The 26,185-nt window shown below is 49.3% G+C and overlaps 1 protein-coding gene across 2 annotated transcripts in view; it reads right to left on the bottom strand.

Moving 5' to 3' along the window:
- Positions 1–2,495: 2,495 nt before the first annotated feature.
- NPR2 (natriuretic peptide receptor 2) overlaps positions 2,496–26,185 on the bottom strand; it is a 227,265-nt gene continuing 203,575 nt past the window's right edge. For both annotated transcript variants that reach the window (XM_077281261.1, XM_077281262.1), the window contains 9 exons: positions 15,198–15,353; positions 14,184–14,352; positions 13,958–14,104; positions 12,164–12,287; positions 12,023–12,091; positions 7,459–7,633; positions 5,347–5,445; positions 5,021–5,112; positions 2,496–3,459 (listed from right to left, as the gene is read on the bottom strand). In XM_077281261.1, coding sequence (XP_077137376.1) covers positions 3,397–3,459; positions 5,021–5,112; positions 5,347–5,445; positions 7,459–7,633; positions 12,023–12,091; positions 12,164–12,287; positions 13,958–14,104; positions 14,184–14,352; positions 15,198–15,353 — 1,094 coding nt within the window. In that variant the 3' untranslated portion in view covers positions 2,496–3,396. The remainder of the gene's footprint in view (positions 3,460–5,020; positions 5,113–5,346; positions 5,446–7,458; positions 7,634–12,022; positions 12,092–12,163; positions 12,288–13,957; positions 14,105–14,183; positions 14,353–15,197; positions 15,354–26,185) is intronic.

A 26,185-nucleotide genomic window follows, 5' to 3' on the forward strand; every position in this document is an offset into this window, starting at 1 on the left:
TACATCCGACTCAACCTGCAGAACGATCTCACTACATCCGACTCAACCAGCAGAACAATCTCACTACATCCGACTCAACACAACCAGCAGAATGATCTCACTACATCCGACACAACCAGCGGAACAATCTCACTACATCCGACTCAACCTGCAGAACGATCTCACTACATCCGACTCAACCAGCGGAACGATCTCACTACGTCAGTCGTCAGTCACAACCAGGAGAACGATCTCAATTCATCAGTCACAACCAGCGGAACGATCTCACTACATCCGACACAACCAGCGGAACGATCTCCCTACATCCGACTCAACCAGCAGAACGATCTCACTACATCCGACTCAACCAGCAGAACGATCTCACTACATCCGACACAACCAGCGGAACGATCTCACTACATCCGACACAACCAGCGGAACGATCTCACTACATCCGACACAACCACGAGAACAATCTCACTACATCCGACACAACCAGCGGAACGATCTCACTACATCCGACACAACCAGCAGAACAATCTCACTACATCCGACTCAACACAACCAGCAGAACGATCTCACTACATCCGACACAACCAGCGGAACAATCTCACTACATCCGACTCAACCTGCAGAACGATCTCACTACATCCGACTCAACCAGCGGAACGATCTCACTACGTCAGTCGTCAGTCACAACCAGGAGAACGATCTCAATTCATCAGTCACAACCAGAAGAACGATCTCACTACATCCGACACAACCAGCGGAACGATCTCCCTACATCCGACTCAACCAGCAGAACGATCTCACTACGTCAGTCGTCAGTCACAACCAGGAGAACGATCTCAATTCATCAGTCACAACCAGCAGAACGATCTCACTACATCCGACACAACCAGCGGAACGATCTCACTACATCCGACACAACCAGCGGAACGATCTCACTACATCCGACACAACCAGCGGAACGATCTCACTACATCCGACACAACCACGAGAACAATCTCACTACATCCGACAACACAACCAGCAGAACGATCTCACTACATCCGACACAACCAGCGGAACAATCTCACTACATCCGACTCAACCTGCAGAACGATCTCACTACATCCGACTCAACCAGCAGAACGATCTCACTACATCCGACTCAACCAGCAGAACAATCTCCCTACATCCGACTCAACCAGCAGAACAATCTCACTACATCCGACTCAACCAGCAGAACAATCTCACTACATCCGACACAACCAGCAGAAGGATCTCACTACGTCAGTCACAACCAGCAGAACGATCTCAACTCATCAGTCACAACCAGAAGAACGATCTCACTACATCCGACTCAACCAGCGGAACGATCTCACTACATCCGACACAACCAGCAGAACGATCTCCCTACATCCGACACAACCAGCAGAACGATCTCACTACATCCGACACAACCAGCATTCTGTAATGCTGTAGATAAGCCCATTACATTGTGACACAGGTAGAAAAAATATGGGAAAAGCGAATTATAAAATTACATCATAGTTCTGCATGTCTTCTGTAACAAAGAGGCATACAACCACCCTATTGAATAACTGGCCAGTGAGCGATTTCTACATTATCACCAATAACTACTAATCAGTATATACACAATCCATCATCATTTTACATAATAATCATTGATATAATTATTGCACAGAGAATTACAAACTATGTCTCATTTACTCTACATACTAACTGCCCGCCATCTTAGCAAACCACCGCAGGAATCCATTGTCCGACACACACCCTCTGGATCCATAGCAGGAGCTGCACAATCTGAAAACTCTGCATAGGTAAATAACATAAAGGACCATTGATGACCCATGTGTCACAACCGCATCCAAGACTTCTCCCGTGCTTCCCCCCTACTCTAGAACTCTCTACCCCAACACATCAGGCTCTCGCCTACTACGGAAATCCTCAAAAAGAACCTGAAGACTCACCTCTTCCGACACGCCTCCAGCCTGCAGTGATCCTGAACCTACTGAACCGCCGCACAACCTGCCCTACCCTCTCCTAGTGTATCCTCACCCATCCCCTGCAGACTGTTAACCCTCATGGGCAGGGTCCTCTCTCCTTCTGTACCTGTTAGTGCCTTGTTTTTGCTCATGTTTATTGTACTTGTCTATATTTGCCCCTTTTCACATGTAAAGCGCCATGTAACAAATGGCGCTATAAAAGTGTATAATAATAATAATATACTGGATGTGTCAGGAGCTTTTCCAGCAGCGGACATTACTGCAGTCAGTGCGCAGACAGTGTAAAGTTGTCACCATGCTTGTAACCCTAGCCACGCTACTAGGAACAACGTGGCACCACCTGCCCCAGTAACACGGTACATGAGGCCGCTCGATGTCATTACCATCAGGCGCACTCTCTCACGCTATGATTACGCCATGTGCTGTGACATGATCCGGCATATTGGGGGAGTATTGAGAAATGGAAGGAGAGCCTGGCTCCAGGAATAATGCACACGAAGGCTTGATCTACTCGTCTTTATTGAAGGCTGAATGTGCCATGGACTCAGTACAGCTACATACTACACATCTTATTCCAAGCCTCCACAGACGTCTCCGTCAGCTGAAGTCCTGATGCTCAGTTCTCCTGGATTACATTGGGGTATTAACAGCTTTTGGCTAAGGGGAGAGTGTTTCAGGCGCAAAGCCTGGTGCTGGACAATGCCGTTGTCATAGTCTGGTCGCTGACTACCCTTTCTTCTATTTCCTGTTCCTTTCGTCGTCATTGTGTGGAATCTCCAGATTGGCAATTCTGCTGTAGATCCGCTTTACTAAGCGCCTCCTCTTACCGATCTCCGTGTAACCAGTGCTGTCCTGTTTGACTCCAGATCCAGTATAAAGATGAAGTATAGGTATGGAGTATAGGAACCTGAGCAAAGAATGAAAACCGTGGTTCAAATAGAAGATTTGGTTGCAGTGTGATCTGTTGAAGAGATCTTCAGAACCAACACTCAGGGTGAAGAGCAAGGACAAAACCTCGACACTTGTCCATTTCTGAACATGTTTGGGATCTCCTTGGTGGTTTTCAGTAGGTTGCAGGTATGAGTGATGTCTACTGCCATTCTGGACCCTGCATTGCCTCCTGCAATGATGTCCCCTTGCAGGCCCTGGTTTGGCTATTAACTGTATTGTGTTGCAGCCATTTGACCAATGCAGAGGTCGTCTCTTGGCTAATTAGCTGGTGCATAATGACTCATTCCCAGAGATGAGAATAATAGGTTAGGCGTCTGCTCATCCAAGCATAGAGGACGCCATAAACAACGTGTTCTGGGAAGAGCGGGCTGTGGGTAGGTCAGTGATTACCTAGTACCCAGATTAGTCTAATGAGCAGCTCGAAACCCAGCTGGCCACATTCGGAGCAAGAGTCTCAAATAACATCGGCGTCTGTAATTTCTCCAAGTAACCAGAAGGTCTTCATTTTCCCCTTGCCCTGTAATACACAAGAGAAAAGAACGTATGATGAAGTGAAACATGAAGATTGAGAAACTGGACATCCAGTGGACCTGTGGGTCTTCATGGGGGATAATCTCATTACAACATCCAGCTGCTCACAGTGCACAGATGGGAAATGATAGTCAGAAACTGGGCTGGTGATTCTACTCTCTCCCTCAGTGTATGTGTGAGACTCATGCTGTGAGAGGGAAGGAAAGGGAGGTCATGTTACAACCTCTCTCCCTCAGTGTATGTGTGAGACTCATGCTGTGAGAGGGAAGGAGCAGGAGGTCATGTTACAACCTCTCTCCCTCAGTGTATGTGTGAGACTCATGCTGTGAGAGGGAAGGAGCATGAGGTCATGTTACAGTCTCTCCCTCAGTGTCTGTGTGAGACTCATGCTGTGATGGGGAAAGAACGGGAGGTCATGTTACAGTCTCTGTTTCTCAGTGTCTGTGTGAGACTTATGCTGTGAAAGGGAAGGAGAGTCATATAAAAGTCGCTGTTACTCAGTGTCTGCGAGACTCATGCTGTGAAAGGGAAAGAGTGAAGGTCATGTTACAGTCTCTCTTCCTCAGTGTCAGTGTGATATTCATGCTGTGAGAGGGAAGGAGCAGAAGGTCATGTCACAATCTCAGTGTCAGTGTTAGACTGTATCATGACCCTCTCTCCTTCCCTCTCACAGCATGAGACTGACACTGAGGAAGAGATTGTGACATGACCTTCTGCTCCTTCCCTCTCACAGCATGAGTCTCACACAGACACTGAGGAAGAGAGACTGTAACATGACCCTCTCTCCTTCCCTCTCACAGCATGAGACTCTCTTCCTCAGTGTCTGTGTGAGACTCATCCTGTGATGGGGAAAGAGCGGTAGGTCATGTTACAGTCACTGTTCCTCAGTGTCTGTGTGACACTCATGCTGTGACAGAGATGGAGCAGCAGGTCATTCTTCAGTCTCCCCCTCATTGTCTGTGTGAGACTCATGCTGTGAAAGGAAAGGAGGAAGGGTCATGTTACAGTCTCGCCCTCAATGCCTGTGTGAGACTTATGCTGTAAAAGGGAAGGAGCAGGAGGTCATGCTACAGTCTCTTGATCAGTGTCTGTGTGAGCCCCATGCTGTGAGAGGGAAGGAGCAGTAGGTCATACTACAGTCTCTCCATCAGTGTCTGTGTGAGACCCAAGCTGTGAAAGGGAAGGAGCAGGAAGTCATTCTACAGTAGCTGTTACTCAGTGTCTGTGTGAGACTCATGAGACTCATGCTGTGACAGGGATGGAGCATCAGGTCATGTTACATTCTCTCTCCCTCAGTGTCTGTGTGATACTAATGTTCTGAGAGGGATGGAGCGGGAGGTCATATTACAGTGTCTTCCTCAGTGTCTGAGACTCATGCTGTGAGAGGGATGGAGCAGGAGGTCATGTTACAGTGTCTTCCTCAGTGTCTGTGTGAGACTCATGCTCTGAGAGGAAAGGGGCGGGAGGTCATGTTACAGTTTATCCTATAATTTTCCTGGACATTTTATTGCTGTGAGCTTCTTAATCTGTATTTTCTTTTATTTTACCTTCATTTCAATATCTCCCCGAAGTTCCAGTTGAAAGCAGCTAAACTCATCTAAGACTTCTTTAGTGGCTGAAGAAATATGGATCTTAAGTGCTGAGGAAATAAGAAAACATGAAGAAATATGACAACGGTGACATAACCCAGAAGTGTGGTGGTGAGCACCACTGTCTTCATCCTCCGCCATCATTGGTAGGTTGTAGAACCTCTCCACTATCACTCTACAAGGACTGCGTGGAGGCTCCCGACCTCGCCTGTTCTGCTGGAGCTCTGCCTAGATCATCCTGTGAAGGCCATAGATCTCTTGGCTGCATCTCGGCTCATGCTCACCTTCCCCATTAGATTCCATCCGGGACGCCGTGTTCACCGTGTCACCAAACAGACAGTATCGAGGCATCTTTAGTCCAACCACACCCGCGCAAACTGGACCTGAGCAGACAGGGATGTACATGTAAATGGTCACAGGCCGCTTGTCGCATACATAGACTATACATGATGAATATCCTAGAGATGCCGGCATTAAGATATGTGAGATTGGCCGAGTGTTAGGCTGACGTCACACTAGCAGTATTTGGTCAGGATTTTACATCAGTATTTGTAGCCAGGAGTGGGTGATAAATACAGAAGTGGAGCATATGTTTCTATTATACTTTTCCTCTGATTGTTCCACTCCTGGTTTTGGCTACAAATACTGATGTAAAATACTGACCACATACTGCTAGTGTGACGGCGGCCTTAGGCTGGGTCATTGAGAACAGAGATCTGAGCCACCTGGAGAGCTTGGACTCCACCATAATGGACAAGTCTTGTGTGTTTCCGGTTTCCTCCCGCACTACAAATACTGATAGGAAATGTAGACTGTGAGGCCCAATGGGGACAGCAATAATAATGTCTGTACAGCACTGTGGTATATGATAGCACTATATAACCAATGCATAGCAAAATCGCATCTCCATAATGGACCTCTTCTAGGCGGAAGAACAAGAGTTTGGAGGGTTAATAACTTGATTTTAGAACAAGTCAGTATTCTGGCGTAACCCTCCTCTGGGGAGGGTTCCTCTATCTGCTCTACACCTCCATGCAGGATCGGAGACACACACGCTGCCTTCATTGCTTCCCCGCTCTCTGATGGATCTTCACATATTTCCGAGGACTCTGCCCTAGAACTTCGCTCCTTTTTAGGAATAGATTTGTTCAGCTTGTGCCTCTGTTTAGTAGAAAAAAGTGATTAACCCCATCACAGCTGAAGTCCATCTGGCTGACAAAGTTATGGACAGATGGCACAGAGCATTTAGCACACGAATACTCATCCGTGGAGCTTTGTGATGTTTGCCCATTCTTGGACAAACATCTCATGATCCTTCTCTGGACATGCAGTTGTATCTGTAAGGAAGGCAGTGTGAAAATGAATGCCATAATGTATCTGGGCTGGTGCGTCTCCTACTGTGGCCAGACTCTTAGTTACACCCTACCCTGTCTGTGGCCCACTATCCGCAGTCATATGTCACCTCTTCTAACCTCCTGTATAGTCCTCTGTGGTCTGAGCAGGTTCGAGTCACACACCGTCAGTCTCGGGTCGGCCTGCACAGGCAGCCGTCACCAGCTATTGGCAGCCATGGTATGCTGGCTTTTCTAGTTTTACAGCAGTTGGACAGCAACGGCCTGAAGTATTAGAAGCATGGAAGAGGAGAATGCATCCTCACTGGGGACACCCACTGCACCTTCAGCCTGCAGCTCCACAAGACATGCAGAGAAATGTCAGCTCTAGAAGAACAGGCTGACCTGTCCGGGTGCCCAGCGAGCTAGGAAGAAAATGACCAGATGTGCACCTCTACATTTACAGTCTAGAGAAACGCAGAAGTGAACTGACTTCTAGATTGGTTGAAAACACTGAGAATTTACAAATGATGAGAAGTCTGATCTGTAAAATTCATATGGGCTGAACTCGGCCACCTCCAAAGACTCCTGGTCATCAATCACTCTGACCACACACAACTGGAGAACCAGGAGCCAAATGGTGGATGCAGGGAATGGTCCACAGACAATAGAGGGAATTCGTGGAGCTGGTGGTCTTGTCCCTGGAATCTACACAGGTTTTTTTCATGGGTGCTGTATACAATGTCAGTGAGGCTTTACGAAACAGGAAATTTTGAGGAAAGAGGCTCCCTCATGAGAATTGCTTTTATTTAACCCTGCAGTGACTGCATACGGTATAGTGATCGGAGCTGCTACCACTCACCGACTGCAAGGGTCAACTATAGACTTGGTGATGTACACAGATAGCAGCGGTGACTCCATCAGGCTCCTATATGTGAGGTCCATCAGATCTGCACAAAGTGCCGTTATTATTCCGGCACATCATGGGCATTCGCAAATGGGGATCTTCTGGAGACCAGATGACAAAGCACTGTGGGGATTGGAGAGTGATGCCACCAGTTTTACCTGTATGGATTCCTATGCGCAGATGGAGCTGTGTATTCGGTCTGTGCCGGATCTTGAATGTTTTAACAGTGTCCAGGAGCGCCAATGACATACGTGCAATTTCTCTTGCATGCAGCTTCCCGTTCCGCACTGGTAACCCTGAAACCACCATGTATGCATCACCGATGGTCTCCACCTGTGAAGATAGCCCCTATATAAGTCGGCATGAAAGTCTAGGCATAGTGAACAGGGGCCAAATAGGGAAATGTACCAATATTAACAGTTCAGTGACTGGAGCACCCCGGCCAAACGAGGGCATGGAGAACACAGAACCAGGGCTAGGTTATGGGAGGGAGTCGCTATCTTCACTGCCGTCAGGAGTTTGGAGGGGTCCTGAGATTGAAATATTATGGGGATATTGACCACCATACACATTAGATGGCTGATGGCAGAACGATGCTCTAGCCGGCTGCCAGCGCAGCTTGGCTGGCAGCCGACTTGTCCATAGAGAGAGCTCTCGCCTAGCTAGACATCCATCTCCGTCATCTCTCCCTTACACTGGCCAACTTTCCCATCTGCATAGCACTCGCTTGGATGACAGCTATCTCGGTGATCTCTACCATAGAAGGGAGGGCTCACTCAGTCGACAACCATCTCAGCTGGCTCTCCCATGCACAGAGCGCTCGCTTGGCTGACAGTCATCTCAGCTGACTCTCCCATGCACAGAGCGCTCGCTTGGCTGACAGTCATCTCAGCTGACTCTCCCATGCACAGAGCACTCGCTTGGCTGACAGACATCTCAGCTGCCCCTCCCATGCACAGAGCGCTTGCTTGGCTGACAGACATCTCAGCTGACTCTCCCATGCACAGAGCGCTGGCTTGGCTGACAGACATCTCAGCTGCCCCTCCCATGCACAGAGCGCTCGCTTGGCTGACAGTCATCTCAGCTGACTCTCCCATGCACAGAGCACTCGCTTGGCTGACAGACATCTCAGCTGCCCCTCCCATGCACAGAGCGCTTGCTTGGCTGACAGTCATCTCAGCTGACTCTCCCATGCACAGAGTACTCGCTTGGCTGACAGACATCTCAGCTGCCCCTCCCATGCACAGAGCGCTTGCTTGGCTGACAGACATCTCAGCTGACTCTCCCATGCACAGAGCGCTGGCTTGACTTATAGTCATCTCAGCTGCCCCTCCCATGCACAGAGCGCTCGCTTGGCTGACAGTCATCTCAGCTGACTCTCCCATGCACAGAGCACTCGCTTGGCTGACAGACATCTCAGCTGACTCTCCCATGCACAGAGCGCTGGCTTGACTTATAGTCATCTCAGCTGCCCCTCCCATGCACAGAGCACTTTCTTGGCTGACATCCATCTCAGTCATCTCTCCCATACAAGGGAGAGCTCTCAGTCAACAACCATCTCAGCTGAATCTCCCATGCACAGAGCGCTCGCTTGGCTGAAAGTCATCTCAGTTGTCTCTCCCATGCACAGAGCGTTTTCTTGGCTGACAGTCATCTCAGCCAAGCGAGCGCTCTGTGCCTGGGAGAGTCAGCTGAGATGACTGTCAGCCAAGAAAACGCTCTGTGCATGGGAGAGATGACTGAGATGGATGTCAGCCAAGCGAGCGCTCTGTGCCTGGGAGAGTCAGCTGAGATGGTTGTTGACTGAGAGCTCTCCCTTGTATGGGAGAGATGACTGAGATGGATGTCAGCCAAGAAAGTGCTCTGTGCATGGGAGGGGCAGCTGAGATGACTATAAGTCAAGCCAGCGCTCTGTGCATGGGAGAGTCAGCTGAGATGTCTGTCAGCCAAGCGAGTGCTCTGTGCATGGGAGAGTCAGCTGAGATAACTGTCAGCCAAGTGAGTGCTCTGTGCATGGGAGAGTCAGCTGAGATGACTGTCAGCCAAGCGAGCGCTCTGTGCATGGGAGGGGCAGCTGAGATGACTATAAGTCAAGCAAGCGCTCTGTGCATGGGAGAGTCAGCTGAGAGGTCTGTCAGCCAAGCGAGTGCTCTGTGCATGGGAGAGTCAGCTGAGATAACTGTCAGCCAAGTGAGTGCTCTGTGCATGGGAGAGTCAGCTGAGATGACTGTCAGCCAAGCGAGCGCTCTGTGCATGGGAGAGATGACTGAGATGGATGTCAGCCAAGCGAGCGCTCTGTGCCTGGGAGAGTCAGCTGAGATGGTTGTTGACTGAGAGCTCTCCCTTGTATGGGAGAGATGACTGAGATGGATGTCAGCCAAGAAAGTGCTCTGTGCATGGGAGGGGCAGCTGAGATGACTATAAGTCAAGCCAGCGCTCTGTGCATGGGAGAGTCAGCTGAGATGTCTGTCAGCCAAGCGAGTGCTCTGTGCATGGGAGAGTCAGCTGAGATAACTGTCAGCCAAGTGAGTGCTCTGTGCATGGGAGAGTCAGCTGAGATGACTGTCAGCCAAGCGAGCGCTCTGTGCATGGGAGGGGCAGCTGAGATGACTATAAGTCAAGCAAGCGCTCTGTGCATGGGAGAGTCAGCTGAGAGGTCTGTCAGCCAAGCGAGTGCTCTGTGCATGGGAGAGTCAGCTGAGATAACTGTCAGCCAAGTGAGTGCTCTGTGCATGGGAGAGTCAGCTGAGATGACTGTCAGCCAAGCGAGCGCTCTGTGCATGGGATGGGCAGCTGAGATGACTATAAGTCAAGCAAGCGCTCTGTGCATGGGAGAGTCAGCTGAGAGGTCTGTCAGCCAAGCGAGTGCTCTGTGCATGGGAGAGTCAGCTGAGATGACTGTCAGCCAAGCGAGCGCTCTGTGCATGGGAGAGTCAGCTGAGATGACTGTCAGCCAAGCAAGCGCTCTGTGCATGGGAGAGTCAGCTGAGATGACTGTCAGCCAAGCGAGCGCTCTGTGCCTGGGAGAGTCAGCTGACAGTTATCTCAGCAGTCTCTCCCATGCATAGAGTGCTTTCTTGGCTGACAGTCATCTCAGCTGACTCTCCCATGCACAGAGTGCTCGCTTGGCTGACAGTCATGTCCGCTGTCTCTCCCATCCAGATAGCGTTTGCTTGGCTGACAGTCTTCTCAGCTGACTCTCCAATGCACAGAGCACTTGCTTGGCTGACATCCACCTCAGTCATCTATCCCATACAAGGGAGAGCTCGCTCAGTCAACAACCATCTCAGCTGACTCTCCCATGCACAGAGCGCTCACTTGGCTGACAGTCATCTCTGCTGTCTCTCCCATGCAGAACGCTTTCTTGGTTGACAGTCATCTCGGCTGACTCTCCCAGGCACAGAGCACTTGCTTGGCTGACAGTCATCTCAGCTCACTCTCTCAGGCACAGAGCGCTCGCTTGGATGACAGTCATCTCCGCTGTCTCTCCCATCCAGATAGCGTATGCTTGGCTGACAGTCATCTCAGCTGTCTCTTCCATGCACAGAGCATTTTCTTGGCTGACAGTCATCTCAGCTGACTCTCCCCAGGCAGAGGGCTCGCTTGGCTGACAGTCTTCTCAGCTGACTCTCCCATGCACAGAGCGCTCGCTTGGCTAACAGTCATCTCCGCTATCTCTCCCATCCAGATAGCGTATGCTTGGCTGACAGTCAACTCAGCTGTCTCTCCCATGCACAAAGCGCTTTCTTGGCTGACACTCATCTCAGCCGACTCTCCCATGAACAGAGTGCTCGCTTGGCTGACAACCGTCTCAGTCATCTATCTAATACATGGGAGAGCTCGCTCAGTTGACAAGCATCTTAGCTGATTCTCCCAGGCACAGAGCGCTCACTTGGCTTATAGTCATCTCAGCTGTCTCTCCCATACAATGAGCGCTCGCTTGGCTGTCAGTCTTCTCAGCTGACTCTCCCATGCACAGAGCTCTCGCCTGACATCCAACTAAGTCACCTCTCCCATACACAGGAGCGCTCGCTCAGCAGACAGCCATCTCAGTCGTCTATCCCATACATAGGAGTTCTTGCTCAGCTGACAGTCATCTCAGTCACCTCTCCCATACACAGGAGCGTTCGCTCAGCTGCATGTTTATGTGTTCTCCATGACCAAGCCACTGGCTGACCCATTAGCCAATCTAAGAGAGAACATTACAATTGGCAGTCCGGAATCAGACTTGCCTGGTCAACATCTCCACCATCTATTAGTTGGCCGGCACCCTCACACAGTAGACCATCAGCCGAACCTGGTGATCTCCGCATGTTTGGATAACATTTGTCTAATGGGTATGGGGGCTTTAAAGGGACTCTGTCACCTGAATTTGGAGGGAACAATTTTCAGCCATAGAGGCGGGGTTTTCGGGTGTTTGATTCACCCTTTCCTTACCCGCTGGCTGCAATATTGGATTGAAGTTCATTCTCTGTCCTCCATAGTACACGCCTGCGCAAGGCAAGATTGCCTTGCGCAGGCGTGTACTATACTATGGAGGACAGAGAATGAACTTCAATCCAATATTGCAGCCAGCGGGTAAGGAAAGGGTGAATCAAACACCCGAAAACCCCGCCTCTATGGCTGAAAATTCAGGTGACAGAGTGCCTTTAAGTTCCCATCCTTAAAGGTGTGGTCTCCACACACCTGCAGTTCTCGTGCCTCGGGATTTCAGTTTCTTACCTTATATACATCAAAGTTGTCTATAATAGCATCAAAGCAGGTGTACAGGTCATTCAGTAAGGTGACCACCTGAGGGGACAGAAGCAGCTCATGAGCACCATTGACATAAAGAAAGGCTGGACACTCCCTTATGTATAGTACCTGCATGGGCGTGCTCTCGGCAGACATTGATGTGAACCCCACAATGTCACTGAAATAGATGGTGACACTGTCAAAGGCTTCGGCTTGGACAGTCTCCCCTCTCTTCAGCTGCTCAGCCACTGAACTGCACAGAAGAGAGAACAATGGCTCATGGATGAGTCATGTCACCTGCTGACACAGGATCCGGCCCACCACGTGTGCCAGCAATGAAGAGGAGCAAGCTGGAAAGCCAAGAAAAGGAGCATTCACATTATTGTGTCAGGGCCGTAATAGATTATGGCATGGGGTGGCATGGAGCATTGCTGGTTACATGGGGTGGTATGGAGAATTGCTGGACACATGGGGTGGCGTGGAGCATTGCTGGTCACATGGGGTGGCGAGGAGCATTGCTGGTCACATGGGGTGGCGTGGGGCATTGCTGGTCACATGAGGTGGCATGGAGCATTGCTTGTCACATGGGGTGATGTGGAGCATTGCTGGTCACATGGGGTGATGAGCATTGGTGGTCACATGGGGTGGTATGGAACATTGTTGATCACATGAAGTGGCGTGGAGCATTGCTTGTCACATGGGCTGGCGTGGAGCATTGCTGGTCACATGGGGTGATGTGGAGCATTGTTGGTCACGAGGTGGCATGGAGCATTGTTGGTCAAAAGAAATGGCATGGTGCACTATTGGTGGCTTGGTGCATTGTTGGTCACCTGAGGTGGCATGGTGCATTGTTGGTCACATGAGGTGGCATGGTGTATTTTTGGTCACATGAGGTGGCAAGGAGCATTGTTGGTCACATGAGGTGGCATGGAGCATTTTTGGTCACATGAGGTGGCATGGTGCATTGTTGGTCACATGAGGTGGCATTGTTGGTCACATGAGTTTGCATAGTGCATTGTTGGTCACATGAGGTGGCATGGTGCATTGTTGGTTGCATGAGGTGCCATGGTGCATTGTTGGTCACATGAGGTGGCATGGTGCATTGTTGGTCACGAGGTTGCATGGTGAATTGCTGGTCACATGGGGTGGCATGGTGCATTGTTGGTTGCATGAGGTGCCATGGTGCATTGTTGGTCACATGAGGTGGCATGGTGCATTGTTGGTTGCATGAGGTGCCATGGTGCATTGTTGGTCATATAAGGTGGTATGGTGCATTGTTGGTCACATGAGGTGGCATGGTGCATTGTTGGTCACATGAGGTGGCATGGTGCATTGTTGGTCACATGAGGTGGCATGGAGCATTGTTGGTCACATGAGGTGGCATGGAGCATTGTTGGTCACATGAGGTGGCATGGAGCATTGTTGGTCACATGAGGTGGCATGGTGCATTGTTGGTCACATGAGGTGGCATGGAGCATTGTTGGTCACATGAGGTGGCATGGAGCATTGTTGGTCACATGAGGTGGTACGATGCATTGTTGGTCACATGAGGTGGCATGGAGCATTGTTGGTCACATGAGGTGGCATGGTGCATTGTTGGTCACATGAGGTGGCATGGTGCATTGTTGGTCACATGAGGTGGCATGGTGCATTGTTGGTCACATGAGGTGGCATGGAGCATTGTTGGTCACATGAGGTGGCATGGAGCATTGTTGGTCACATGAGGTGGTACGATGCATTGTTGGTCACATGAGGTGGCATGGTGCATTGTTGGTCACATGAGGTGGCATGGTGCATTGTTGGTCACATGAGGTGGCATGGTGCATTGTTGGTCACATGAGGTGGCATGGTGCATTGTTGGTCACATGAGGTGGCATGGAGCATTGTTGGTTCTACCTCTTGCTCTAGCACCCTGTGACTCACTGCGGCAGGATCTGATAGAGCAGGTTTTCGGCTTTGCGCTTCTCCTCCAGGTACGCCTGTGTCCTCTCCTCCACCAGCTTCTCTAGGTTGTTTGCATATTGCTCCATGCGAGATAGTAAATTGTCCAGGATACTGGTGGTGCCCTCCCTGTAACACATGGAAGCAGGAAGGCGTCATGGCCACGGCGAGCACAGACCCACGTGGTCCACACCCAGCACCAGCTCACTTGTTGAATTTGCAGATATATATCTTTATCTGGTTAAAGTCGGGTCTCTCCAGGGGGTCCTCTGCCCAACACCTCTCCATCAGGGTCCCCAGCTCCTGACTGTGGCAGCTACTGTCTACTGAGGGCCGAAAGTATGGCCGCTGCCCATTCCTCACCTTCTGAACAATTTCTGAAAGGAAGCAGAGTGCACGTCATACACGGGTATGCACGTCATACGGCTCCGCAAGTCATACAGGGCTCTGCACGTCATACGGCTCTGCACGTCATACAGGGCTCTGCACGTCATACGGCTCTGCACATCATACAGGGCTCTGCACGTCATACAGGGCTCTGCACATCATACAGCTCTGCACGTCATACAGGGCTCTGCACGTCATACGGCTCTGCACGTCATACAGGGCTCTGCACGTCATACAGCTCTGCACATCATACAGGGCTCAACACATCATACAGCTCTGCACGTCATACACGGTTATGCATGTCATACGGCTCTGCACGTCATACAGGGCTCTGCACATCATACAGCTCTGCACGTCATACGGCTCTGCACGTCATACACGGCTCTGCACATCATACAGCTCTGCAGGTCATACAGGGCTCTGCACATCATACAGCTCTGCACGTCATACGGCTCTGCACGTCATACAGGGCTCTGCACATCATACAGCTCTGCACGTCATAATGCTCTGCACGTCATACAGGGCTCAACACATCATACTGCTCTGCACGTCATACGGCTCTGCACGTCATACGGCTCTGCACGTCATACAGCTCTGCACGTCATACAGCTCTGCATGTTATACAACTCTGCACGTCATACACGGCTCTGCACCTCATAAAGCTCTGCACGTCATACAGGGCTCGGCACATCATACACGGCTCTGCAGGTCATATTCAGGTCCATTTCCACCCTTTGTAGCTTTCTTCCAAGCCCTAATATGAGGCCCCCATGACCTTTACCTGACCTCTGATCCGACCCCTGGACCCCCGACACAGTGGGTCACATGACGTTACCTTTAGGGCTGAGGTCCATGCCCTGGATGCAAAACGCCCCGTTTCTCAGCGCAATCTCCTGCAGTATGATTGCAAAACTGTAGACATCGCCCTTCTGCGTTCCCTGAGGTGGAGGTCGTCCCATGCGCAGCAGCTCGGGGGCCGTCCACAGCTTCTCTACAGACCAATCACAGAACTCGTCAGCGCCAGGAAGGTGACAAGATGTCGGGGGGTCCCAGAGAAACGAGGGGAATACATATACCGAGACCCCACACTGTCCTCACACTGTCCTCTCTGCTACATTATTACCGAGACCCCACACAGTCCTCTCTGCTACATTATTACCGAGTCCTCACACTGTCCTCTCTGCTACATTATTACCGAGTCCTCACATTGTCCTCTCTGCTACATTATTACCGAGTCCTCACACTGTCCTCTCTGCTACATTATTACCGAGACCCCACACTGTCCTCTCTGCTACATTATTACCGAGTCCCCACACTGTCCTCTCTGCTACATTGTTACCGAGTCCTCACACTGTCCTCTCTGCTACATTATTACCGAGTCCTCACATTGTCCTCTCTGCTACATTATTACCGAGTCCTCACACTGTCCTCTCTGCTACATTATTACCGAGTCCTCACATTGTCCTCTCTGCTACATTATTACCGAGTCCTCACACTGTCCTCTCTGCTACATTATTACCGAGTCCTCACACTGTCCTCTCTGCTACATTATTACCGAGTCCTCACATTGTCCTCTCTGCTACATTATTACCGAGTCCTAACATTGTCCTCTCTGCTACATTATTACCGAGTCCTCACACTGTCCTCTCTGCTACATTATTACCGAGACCCCACACTGTCCTCTCTGCTACATTATTACCGAGTCCTCACACTGTCCTCTCTGCTACATTATTACCGAGTCCTCACACTGTCCTCTCTGCTACATTGTTACCGAGTCCTCACACTGTCCTCTCTGCTACATTATTACCGAGTCCTCACATTGTCCTCTCTGCTACATTATTACCGAGTCCTCACACTGTCCTCTCTGCTACATTATTACCGAGTCCTCACATTGTCCTCTCTGCTACATTATTACCGAGTCCTCACACTGTCCTCTCTGCTACATTATTACCGAGACCCCACACTGTCCTCTCTGCTACATTATTACCGAGTCCTCACACTGTCCTCTCTGCTACATTGTTACCGAGACCCCACATTGTCCTCTCTGCTACATTATTACCGAGACCCCACATTGTCCTCTCTGCTACATTATTACCGAGTCCTCACATTGTCCTCCCTGCTACATTGTTACCGAGTCCTCACATTGTCCTCTCTGCTACATTATTACCGAGTCCCCACACTGTCCTCTCTGCTACATTGTTACCGAGTCCTCACATTGTCCTCTCTGCTACATTATTACCGTGTCCTCACATTGTCCTCTCTGCTACATTATTACCGAGTCCTCACATTGTCCTCTCTGCTACATTATTACCGAGTCCCCACACTGTCCTCTCTGCTACATTGTTACCGAGACCCCACATTGTCCTCCCTGCTACATTATTACCGAGTCCCCACACTGTCCTCTCTGCTACATTGTTACCGAGTCCTCACATTGTCCTCTCTGCTACATTATTACCGTGTCCTCACATTGTCCTCTCTGCTACATTATTACCGAGTCCTCACATTGTCCTCTCTGCTACATTATTACCGAGTCCCCACACTGTCCTCTCTGCTACATTGTTACCGTGTCCTCACATTGTCCTCTCTGCTACATTATTACCGAGTCCTCACATTGTCCTCTCTGCTACATTATTACCGAGTCCCCACACTGTCCTCTCTGCTACATTGTTACCGAGACCCCACATTGTCCTCCCTGCTACATTATTACCGAGTCCCCACACTGTCCTCTCTGCTACATTGTTACCGAGTCCTCACATTGTCCTCTCTGCTACATTGTTACCGAGTCCTCACATTGTCCTCTCTGCTACATTATTACCGAGTCCCCACACTGTCCTCTCTGCTACATTGTTACCGAGACCCCACATTGTCCTCCCTGCTACATTATTACCGAGTCCCCACACTGTCCTCTCTGCTACATTGTTACCGAGACCCCACACTGTCCTCACATTGTCCTCTCTGCTACATTATTACCGAGTCCTCACACTGTCCTCTCTGCTACATTGTTACCGAGTCCTCACATTGTCCTCTCTGCTACATTATTACCGAGTCCTCACACTGTCCTCTCTGCTACATTATTACCGAGTCCTCACATTGTCCTCTCTGCTACATTATTACCGAGTCCCCACACTGTCCTCTCTGCTACATTGTTACCGAGACCCCACATTGTCCTCCCTGCTACATTATTACCGAGTCCCCACACTGTCCTCTCTGCTACATTGTTACCGAGTCCTCACATTGTCCTCTCTGCTACATTATTACCGTGTCCTCACATTGTCCTCTCTGCTACATTATTACCGAGTCCTCACATTGTCCTCTCTGCTACATTATTACCGAGTCCCCACACTGTCCTCTCTGCTACATTGTTACCGAGACCCCACATTGTCCTCCCTGCTACATTATTACCGAGTCCCCACACTGTCCTCTCTGCTACATTGTTACCGAGACCCCACACTGTCCTCACATTGTCCTCTCTGCTACATTATTACCGAGTCCTCACACTGTCCTCTCTGCTACATTGTTACCGAGTCCTCACATTGTCCTCTCTGCTACATTATTACCGAGTCCTCACACTGTCCTCTCTGCTACATTATTACCGAGTCCTCACATTGTCCTCTCTGCTACATTATTACCGAGTCCTCACATTGTCCTCTCTGCTACATTATTACCGAGTCCTCACACTGTCCTCTCTGCTACATTATTACCGAGTCCTCACATTGTCCTCTCTGCTACATTATTACCGAGTCCCCACACTGTCCTCTCTGCTACATTGTTACCGAGTCCTCACATTGTCCTCTCTGCTACATTATTACCGTGTCCTCACATTGTCCTCTCTGCTACATTATTACCGAGTCCTCACATTGTCCTCTCTGCTACATTATTACCGAGTCCCCACACTGTCCTCTCTGCTACATTATTACCGAGTCCTCACACTGTCCTCTCTGCTACATTGTTACCGAGTCCTCACATTGTCCTCTCTGCTACATTATTACCGAGTCCTCACACTGTCCTCTCTGCTACATTATTACCGAGTCCTCACATTGTCCTCTCTGCTACATTATTACCGAGTCCTCACACTGTCCTCTCTGCTACATTATTACCGAGTCCTCACATTGTCCTCTCTGCTACATTATTACCGAGTCCCCACACTGTCCTCTCTGCTACATTATTACCGAGTCCTCACACTGTCCTCTCTGCTACATTGTTACCGAGTCCTCACATTGTCCTCTCTGCTACATTATTACCGAGTCCTCACACTGTCCTCTCTGCTACATTATTACCGAGTCCTCACATTGTCCTCTCTGCTACATTATTACCGAGTCCTCACACTGTCCTCTCTGCTACATTATTACCGAGTCCTCACATTGTCCTCTCTGCTACATTATTACCGAGTCCCCACACTGTCCTCTCTGCTACATTATTACCGAGTCCTCACACTGTCCTCTCTGCTACATTATTACCGAGTCCTCACATTGTCCTCTCTGCTACATTGTTACCGAGACCCCACATTGTCCTCTCTGCTACATTATTACCGAGTCCTCACATTGTCCTCTCTGCTACATTGTTACCGAGTCCCCACATTGTCCTCTCTGCTACATTATTACCGAGTCCTCACATTGTCCTCTCTGCTACATTATTACCGAGTCCTCACATTGTCCTCTCTGCTACATTGTTACCGAGACCCCACACTGTCCTCTCTGCTACATTGTTACCGAGTCCCCACATTGTCCTCTCTGCTACATTATTACCGAGTCCCCACATTGTCCTCTCTGCTACATTGTTACCGAGTCCCCACATTGTCCTCTCTGCTACATTATTACCGAGTCCCCACATTGTCCTCTCTGCTACATTATTACCGAGACCTCACATTGTCCTCTCTGCTACATTATTACCGAGTCCCCACATTGTCCTCTCTGCTACATTATTACCGAGACCCCACATTGTCCTCTCTGCTACATTATTACCGAGTCCTCACATTGTCCTCTCTGCTGCATTATTACCGAGTCCTCACATTGTCCTCTCTGCTACATTATTACCGAGTCCCCACACTGTCCTCTCTGCTACATTATTACCGAGTCCCCACACTGTCCTCTCTGCTACATTGTTACCGAGTCCTCACATTGTCCTCTCTGCTACATTATTACCGAGTCCTCACACTGTCCTCTCTGCTACATTGTTACCGTGTCCTCACATTGTCCTCTCTGCTACATTGTTACCGAGTCCTCACACTGTCCTCTCTGCTACATTGTTACCGTGTCCTCACATTGTCCTCTCTGCTACATTGTTACCGAGTCCTAACATGGTCCTCTCTGCTACATTATTACCGAGTCCTCACACTGTCCTCTCTGCTACATTATTACCGAGTCCTCACATTGTCCTCTCTGCTACATTGTTACCGTGTCCCCACATTGTCCTCTCTGCTACATTATTACCGAGTCCTCACATTGTCCTCTCTGCTACATTATTACCGAGTCCTCACACTGTCCTCTCTGCTACATTATTACCGAGTCCTCACATTGTCCTCTCTGCTACATTATTACCGAGTCCCCACACTGTCCTCTCTGCTACATTATTACCGAGTCCTCACATTGTCCTCTCTGCTACATTGTTACCGAGACCCCACACTGTCCTCTCTGCTACATTGTTACCGAGTCCCCACATTGTCCTCTCTGCTACATTATTACCGAGTCCCCACATTGTCCTCTCTGCTACATTGTTACCGAGTCCTCACATTGTCCTCTCTGCTACATTATTACCGAGTCCTCACACTGTCCTCTCTGCTACATTGTTACCGTGTCCTCACATTGTCCTCTCTGCTACATTGTTACCGAGTCCCCACATTGTCCTCTCTGCTACATTATTACCGAGTCCCCACATTGTCCTCTCTGCTACATTGTTACCGAGTCCTCACATTGTCCTCTCTGCTACATTATTACCGAGTCCCCACATTGTCCTCTCTGCTACATTATTACCGAGTCCCCACATTGTCCTCTCTGCTACATTATTACCGAGTCCCCACACTGTCCTCTCTGCTACATTATTACCGAGTCCCCACACTGTCGTCTCTGCTACATTGTTACCGAGTCCTCACACTGTCCTCTCTGCTACATTGTTACCGTGTCCTCACATTGTCCTCTCTGCTACATTGTTACCGAGTCCTAACATGGTCCTCTCTGCTACATTATTACCGAGACAAAACACTGTCCTCTCTGCTACATTATTACCGAGTCCTCACATTGTCCTCTCTGCTACATTGTTACCGAGTCCTCACATTGTCCTCTCTGCTACATTATTACCGAGTCCTCACACTGTCCTCTCTGCTACATTATTACCGAGTCCTCACATTGTCCTCTCTGCTACATTATTACCGAGTCCCCACACTGTCCTCTCTGCTACATTGTTACCGAGTCCTCACATTGTCCTCTCTGCTACATTGTTACCGAGACCCCACATTGTCCTCTCTGCTACATTATTACCGAGTCCTCACACTGTCCTCTCTGCTACATTGTTACCGTGTCCTCACATTGTCCTCTCTGCTACATTGTTACCGAGTCCTCACATTGTCCTCTCTGCTACATTGTTACCGAGTCCCCACATTGTCCTCTCTGCTACATTATTACCGAGTCCTCACACTGTCCTCTCTGCTACATTGTTACCGTGTCCTCACATTGTCCTCTCTGCTACATTGTTACCGAGTCCTCACATTGTCCTCTCTGCTACATTGTTACCGAGTCCTCACACTGTCCTCTCTGCTACATTATTACCGAGTCCTCACATTGTCCTCTCTGCTACATTATTACCGAGTCCCCACACTGTCCTCTGCTACATTGTTACCGAGTCCTAACATTGTCCTCTCTGCTACATTGTTACCGAGTCCTCACACTGTCCTCTCTGCTACATTGTTACCGAGTCCTCACACTGTCCTCTCTGCTACATTGTTACCGAGTCCTCACACTGTCCTCTCTGCTACATTGTTACCGAGTCCCCACATTGTCCTCTCTGCTACATTGTTACCGAGTCCTCACACTGTCCTCTCTGCTACATTGTTACCGAGTCCTCACATTGTCCTCTCTGCTACATTGTTACTGAGTCCCCACACTGTCCTCTCTGCTACATTGTTACCGAGTCCTCACACTGTCCTCTTTCCTACATTATTACCGAGTCCTCACACTGTCCTCTCTGCTACATTGTTACCGAGTCCTCACACTGTCCTCTCTGCTACATTGTTACCGAGTCCTCACACTGTCCTCTCTGCTACATTGTTACCGAGTCCTCACACTGTCCTCTCTGCTACATTGTTACCGTGTCCTCACTGCTACATTGTTACCGAGTCCTCACACTGTCCTCTCTGCTACATTATTACCGAGTCCTCACATTGTCCTCTCTGCTACATTATTACCGAGTCCTCACACTGTCCTCTCTGCTACATTGTTACCGTGTCCCCACATTGTCCTCTCTGCTACATTACCGAGTCCTCACACTGTCCTCTCTGCTACATTGTTACCGTGTCCTCACACTGTCCTCTCTGCTACATTATTACCGAGTCCTCACACTGTCCTCTCTGCTACATTGTTACCGTGTCCTCACATTGTCCTCTCTGCTACATTATTACCGTGTCCCCACACTGTCCTCTCTGCTACATTGTTACCGAGTCCTCACACTGTCCTCTCTGCTACATTATTACCGAGTCCTCACACTGTCCTCTCTGCTACATTGTTACCGAGTCCTCACACTGTCCTCTCTGCTACATTGTTACCGAGTCCTCACACTGTCCTCTCTGCTACATTGTTACCGAGTCCTCACACTGTCCTCTCTGCTACATTGTTACCGAGTCCTCACACTGTCCTCTCTGCTACATTGTTACCGTGTCCTCACATTGTCCTCTCTGCTACATTATTACCGAGTCCTCACACTGTCCTCTCTGCTACATTATTACCGAGTCCTCACACTGTCCTCTCTGCTACATTATTACCGAGTCCTCACATTGTCCTCTCTGCTACATTATTACCGAGTCCTCACACTGTCCTCTCTGCTACATTATTACCGAGTCCTCACACTGTCCTCTCTGCTACATTGTTACCGAGTCCTCACACTGTCCTCTCTGCTACATTGTTACCGAGTCCTCACACTGTCCTCTCTGCTACATTATTACCGAGTCCTCACATTGTCCTCTCTGCTACATTGTTACCGTGTCCCCACATTGTCCTCTCTGCTACATTACCGAGTCCTCACACTGTCCTCTCTGCTACATTGTTACCGTGTCCTCACACTGTCCTCTCTGCTACATTATTACCGAGTCCTCACACTGTCCTCTCTGCTACATTGTTACCGTGTCCTCACATTGTCCTCTCTGCTACATTATTACCGTGTCCCCACACTGTCCTCTCTGCTACATTGTTACTGAGTCCCCACATTGTCCTCTCTGCTACATTATTACCGAGTCCTCACACTGTCCTCTCTGCTACATTATTACCGAGTCCTCACATTGTCGTCTCTGCTACATTGTTACCGAGTCCTCACACTGTCCTCTCTGCTACATTGTTACCGTGTCCTCACATTGTCCTCTCTGCTACATTATTACCGTGTCCCCACATTGTCCTCTCTGCTACATTGTTACCGAGTCCCCACACTGTCCTCTCTGCTACATTGTTACCGAGTCCCCACACTGTCCTCTCTGCTACATTATTACCGAGTCCTCACATTGTCCTCTCTGCTACATTATTACCGAGTCCTCACATTGTCCTCTCTGCTACATTATTACCGAGTCCTCACATTGTCCTCTCTGCTACATTATTACCGAGTCCCCACATTGTCCTCCCTGCTACATTATTACCGTGTCCTCACATTGTCCTCTCTGCTACATTGTTACCGTGTCCCCACATTGTCCTCTCTGCTACATTATTACCGTGTCCTCACACTGTCCTCTCTGCTACATTATTACCGAGTCCCCACATTGTCCTCTCTGCTACATTATTACCAAGTCCTCACACTGTCCTCTCTGCTACATTATTACCGAGTCCTCACATTGTCGTCTCTGCTACATTGTTACCGAGTCCTCACACTGTCCTCTCTGCTACATTGTTACCGTGTCCTCACATTGTCCTCTCTGCTACATTATTACCGTGTCCCCACATTGTCCTCTCTGCTATATTGTTACCGAGTCCCCACACTGTCCTCTCTGCTACATTGTTACCGAGTCCCCACACTGTCCTCTCTGCTACATTATTACCGAGTCCTCACATTGTCCTCTCTGCTACATTATTACCGAGTCCTCACATTGTCCTCTCTGCTACATTATTACCGAGTCCTCACATTGTCCTCTCTGCTACATTATTACCGAGTCCCCACATTGTCCTCCCTGCTACATTATTACCGTGTCCTCACATTGTCCTCTCTGCTACATTGTTACCGTGTCCCCACATTGTCCTCTCTGCTACATTATTACCGTGTCCCCACATTGTCCTCTCTGCTACATTGTTACCGTGTCCCCACATTGTCCTCTCTGCTACATTATTACCGAGTCCTCACACTGTCCTCTCTGCTACATTATTACCGAGTCTCCACATTGTCCTCTCTGCTACATTATTACCGAGTCCTCACATTGTCCTCTCTGCTACATTGTTACCGAGTCCCCACATTGTCCTCTCTGCTACATTATTACCGAGTCCCCACATTGTCCTCTCTTCTACATTATTACCGAGACCCCACATTGTCCTCTCTGCTACATTATTACTGTGTCCCCACATTGTCCTCTCTGCTACATTATTACCGAGTCCTCACATTGTCCTCTCTGCTACATTGTTACCGAGTCCCCACATTGTCCTCTCTGCTACATTATTACCGTGTCCCCACATTGTCCTCTCTGCTACATTATTACCGAGTCCTCACATTGCCCTCTCTGCTACATTGTTACCGAGTCCCCACACTGTCCTCTCTGCTACATTATTACCGTGTCCCCACATTGTCCTCTCTGCTACATTATTACCGAGTCCTCACATTGTCCTCTCTGCTACATTGTTACCGAGTCCCCACATTGTCCTCTCTGCTACATTATTACCGAGTCCCCACATTGTCCTCTCTTCTACATTATTACCGAGACCCCACATTGTCCTCTCTGCTACATTATTACCGTGTCCCCACATTGTCCTCTCTGCTACATTGTTACTGAGTCCCCACACTGTCCTCTCTGCTACATTATTACCGAGTCCCCACATTGTCCTCTCTGCTACATTATTACCGAGTCCTCACATTGTCCTCTCTGCTACATTATTACCGAGTCCTCACACTGTCCTCTCTGCTACATTGTTACCGAGTCCCCACATTGTCCTCTCTGCTACATTATTACCGAGTCCCCACATTGTCCTCTCTGCTACATTATTACCGAGTCCCCACATTGTCCTCTCTGCTACATTATTACCAAGTCCTCACACTGTCCTCTCTGCTACATTATTACCGAGTCCTCACATTGTCCTCTCTGCTACATTGTTACCGAGTCCCCACATTGTCCTCTCTGCTACATTGTTACCGAGTCCCCACATTGTCCTCTCTGCTACATTATTACCGAGTCTCCACATTGTCCTCTCTGCTACATTATTACCGAGTCTCCACATTGTCCTCTCTGCTACATTATTACCGAGTCCCCACATTGTCCTCTCTGCTACATTATTACCGTGTCCCCACATTGTCCTCTCTGCTACATTGTTACCGAGTCCTAACATTGTCCTCCCTGCTACATTATTACCGAGACCCCACATTGTCCTTTCTGCTACATTATTACCAAGTCCTCACACTGTCCTCTCTGCTACATTATTACCAAGTCCTCACACTGTCCTCTCTGCTACATTGTTACCGAGTCCTAACATTGTCCTCCCTGCTACATTATTACCGAGTCCCCACATTGTCCTCTCTGCTACATTATTACCAAGTCCTCACACTGTCCTCTCTGCTACATTATTACCGAGTCCTCACATTGTCCTCTCTGCTACATTGTTACCGAGTCCCCACATTGTCCTCTCTGCTACATTGTTACCGAGTCCCCACATTGTCCTCTCTGCTACATTATTACCGAGTCTCCACATTGTCCTCTCTGCTACATTATTACCGTGTCCCCACATTGTCCTCTCTGCTACATTGTTACCGTGTCCCCACATTGTCCTCTCTGCTACATTATTACCGAGTCCTCACATTGTCCTCTCTGCTACATTATTACCGAGTCCTCACATTGTCCTCTCTGCTACATTGTTACCGAGTCCTCACATTGTCCTCTCTGCTACATTATTACCGAGTCTCCACATTGTCCTCTCTGCTACATTGTTACCGAGTCCCCACACTGTCCTCTCTGCTACATTATTACCGTGTCCCCACATTGTCCTCTCTGCTACATTGTTACTGAGTCCCCACACTGTCCTCTCTGCTACATTATTACCGAGTCCTCACATTGTCCTCTCTGCTACATTGTTACCGAGTCCCCACATTGTCCTCTCTGCTACATTGTTACCGAGTCCCCACATTGTTCTCTCTGCTACATTATTACCGAGTCCTCACATTGTCCTCTCTGCTACATTATTACCGAGTCCCCACATTGTCCTCTCTGCTACATTATTACCGAGTCCCCACATTGTCCTCTCTGCTACATTGTTACCGAGTCCTAACATTGTCCTCTCTGCTACATTGTTACCGAGTCCCCACATTGTCCTCTCTGCTACATTATTACCGAGTCCTCACACTGTCCTCTCTGCTACATTATTACCGAGTCCCCACATTGTCCTCTCTTCTACATTATTACCGAGTCCTCACACTGTCCTCTCTGCTACATTATTACCGAGT

The sequence above is a fragment of the Ranitomeya variabilis genome, chromosome 1 (assembly GCF_051348905.1).
Source record: "Ranitomeya variabilis isolate aRanVar5 chromosome 1, aRanVar5.hap1, whole genome shotgun sequence".
NCBI classification, from domain to species: domain Eukaryota; kingdom Metazoa; phylum Chordata; class Amphibia; order Anura; family Dendrobatidae; genus Ranitomeya; species Ranitomeya variabilis.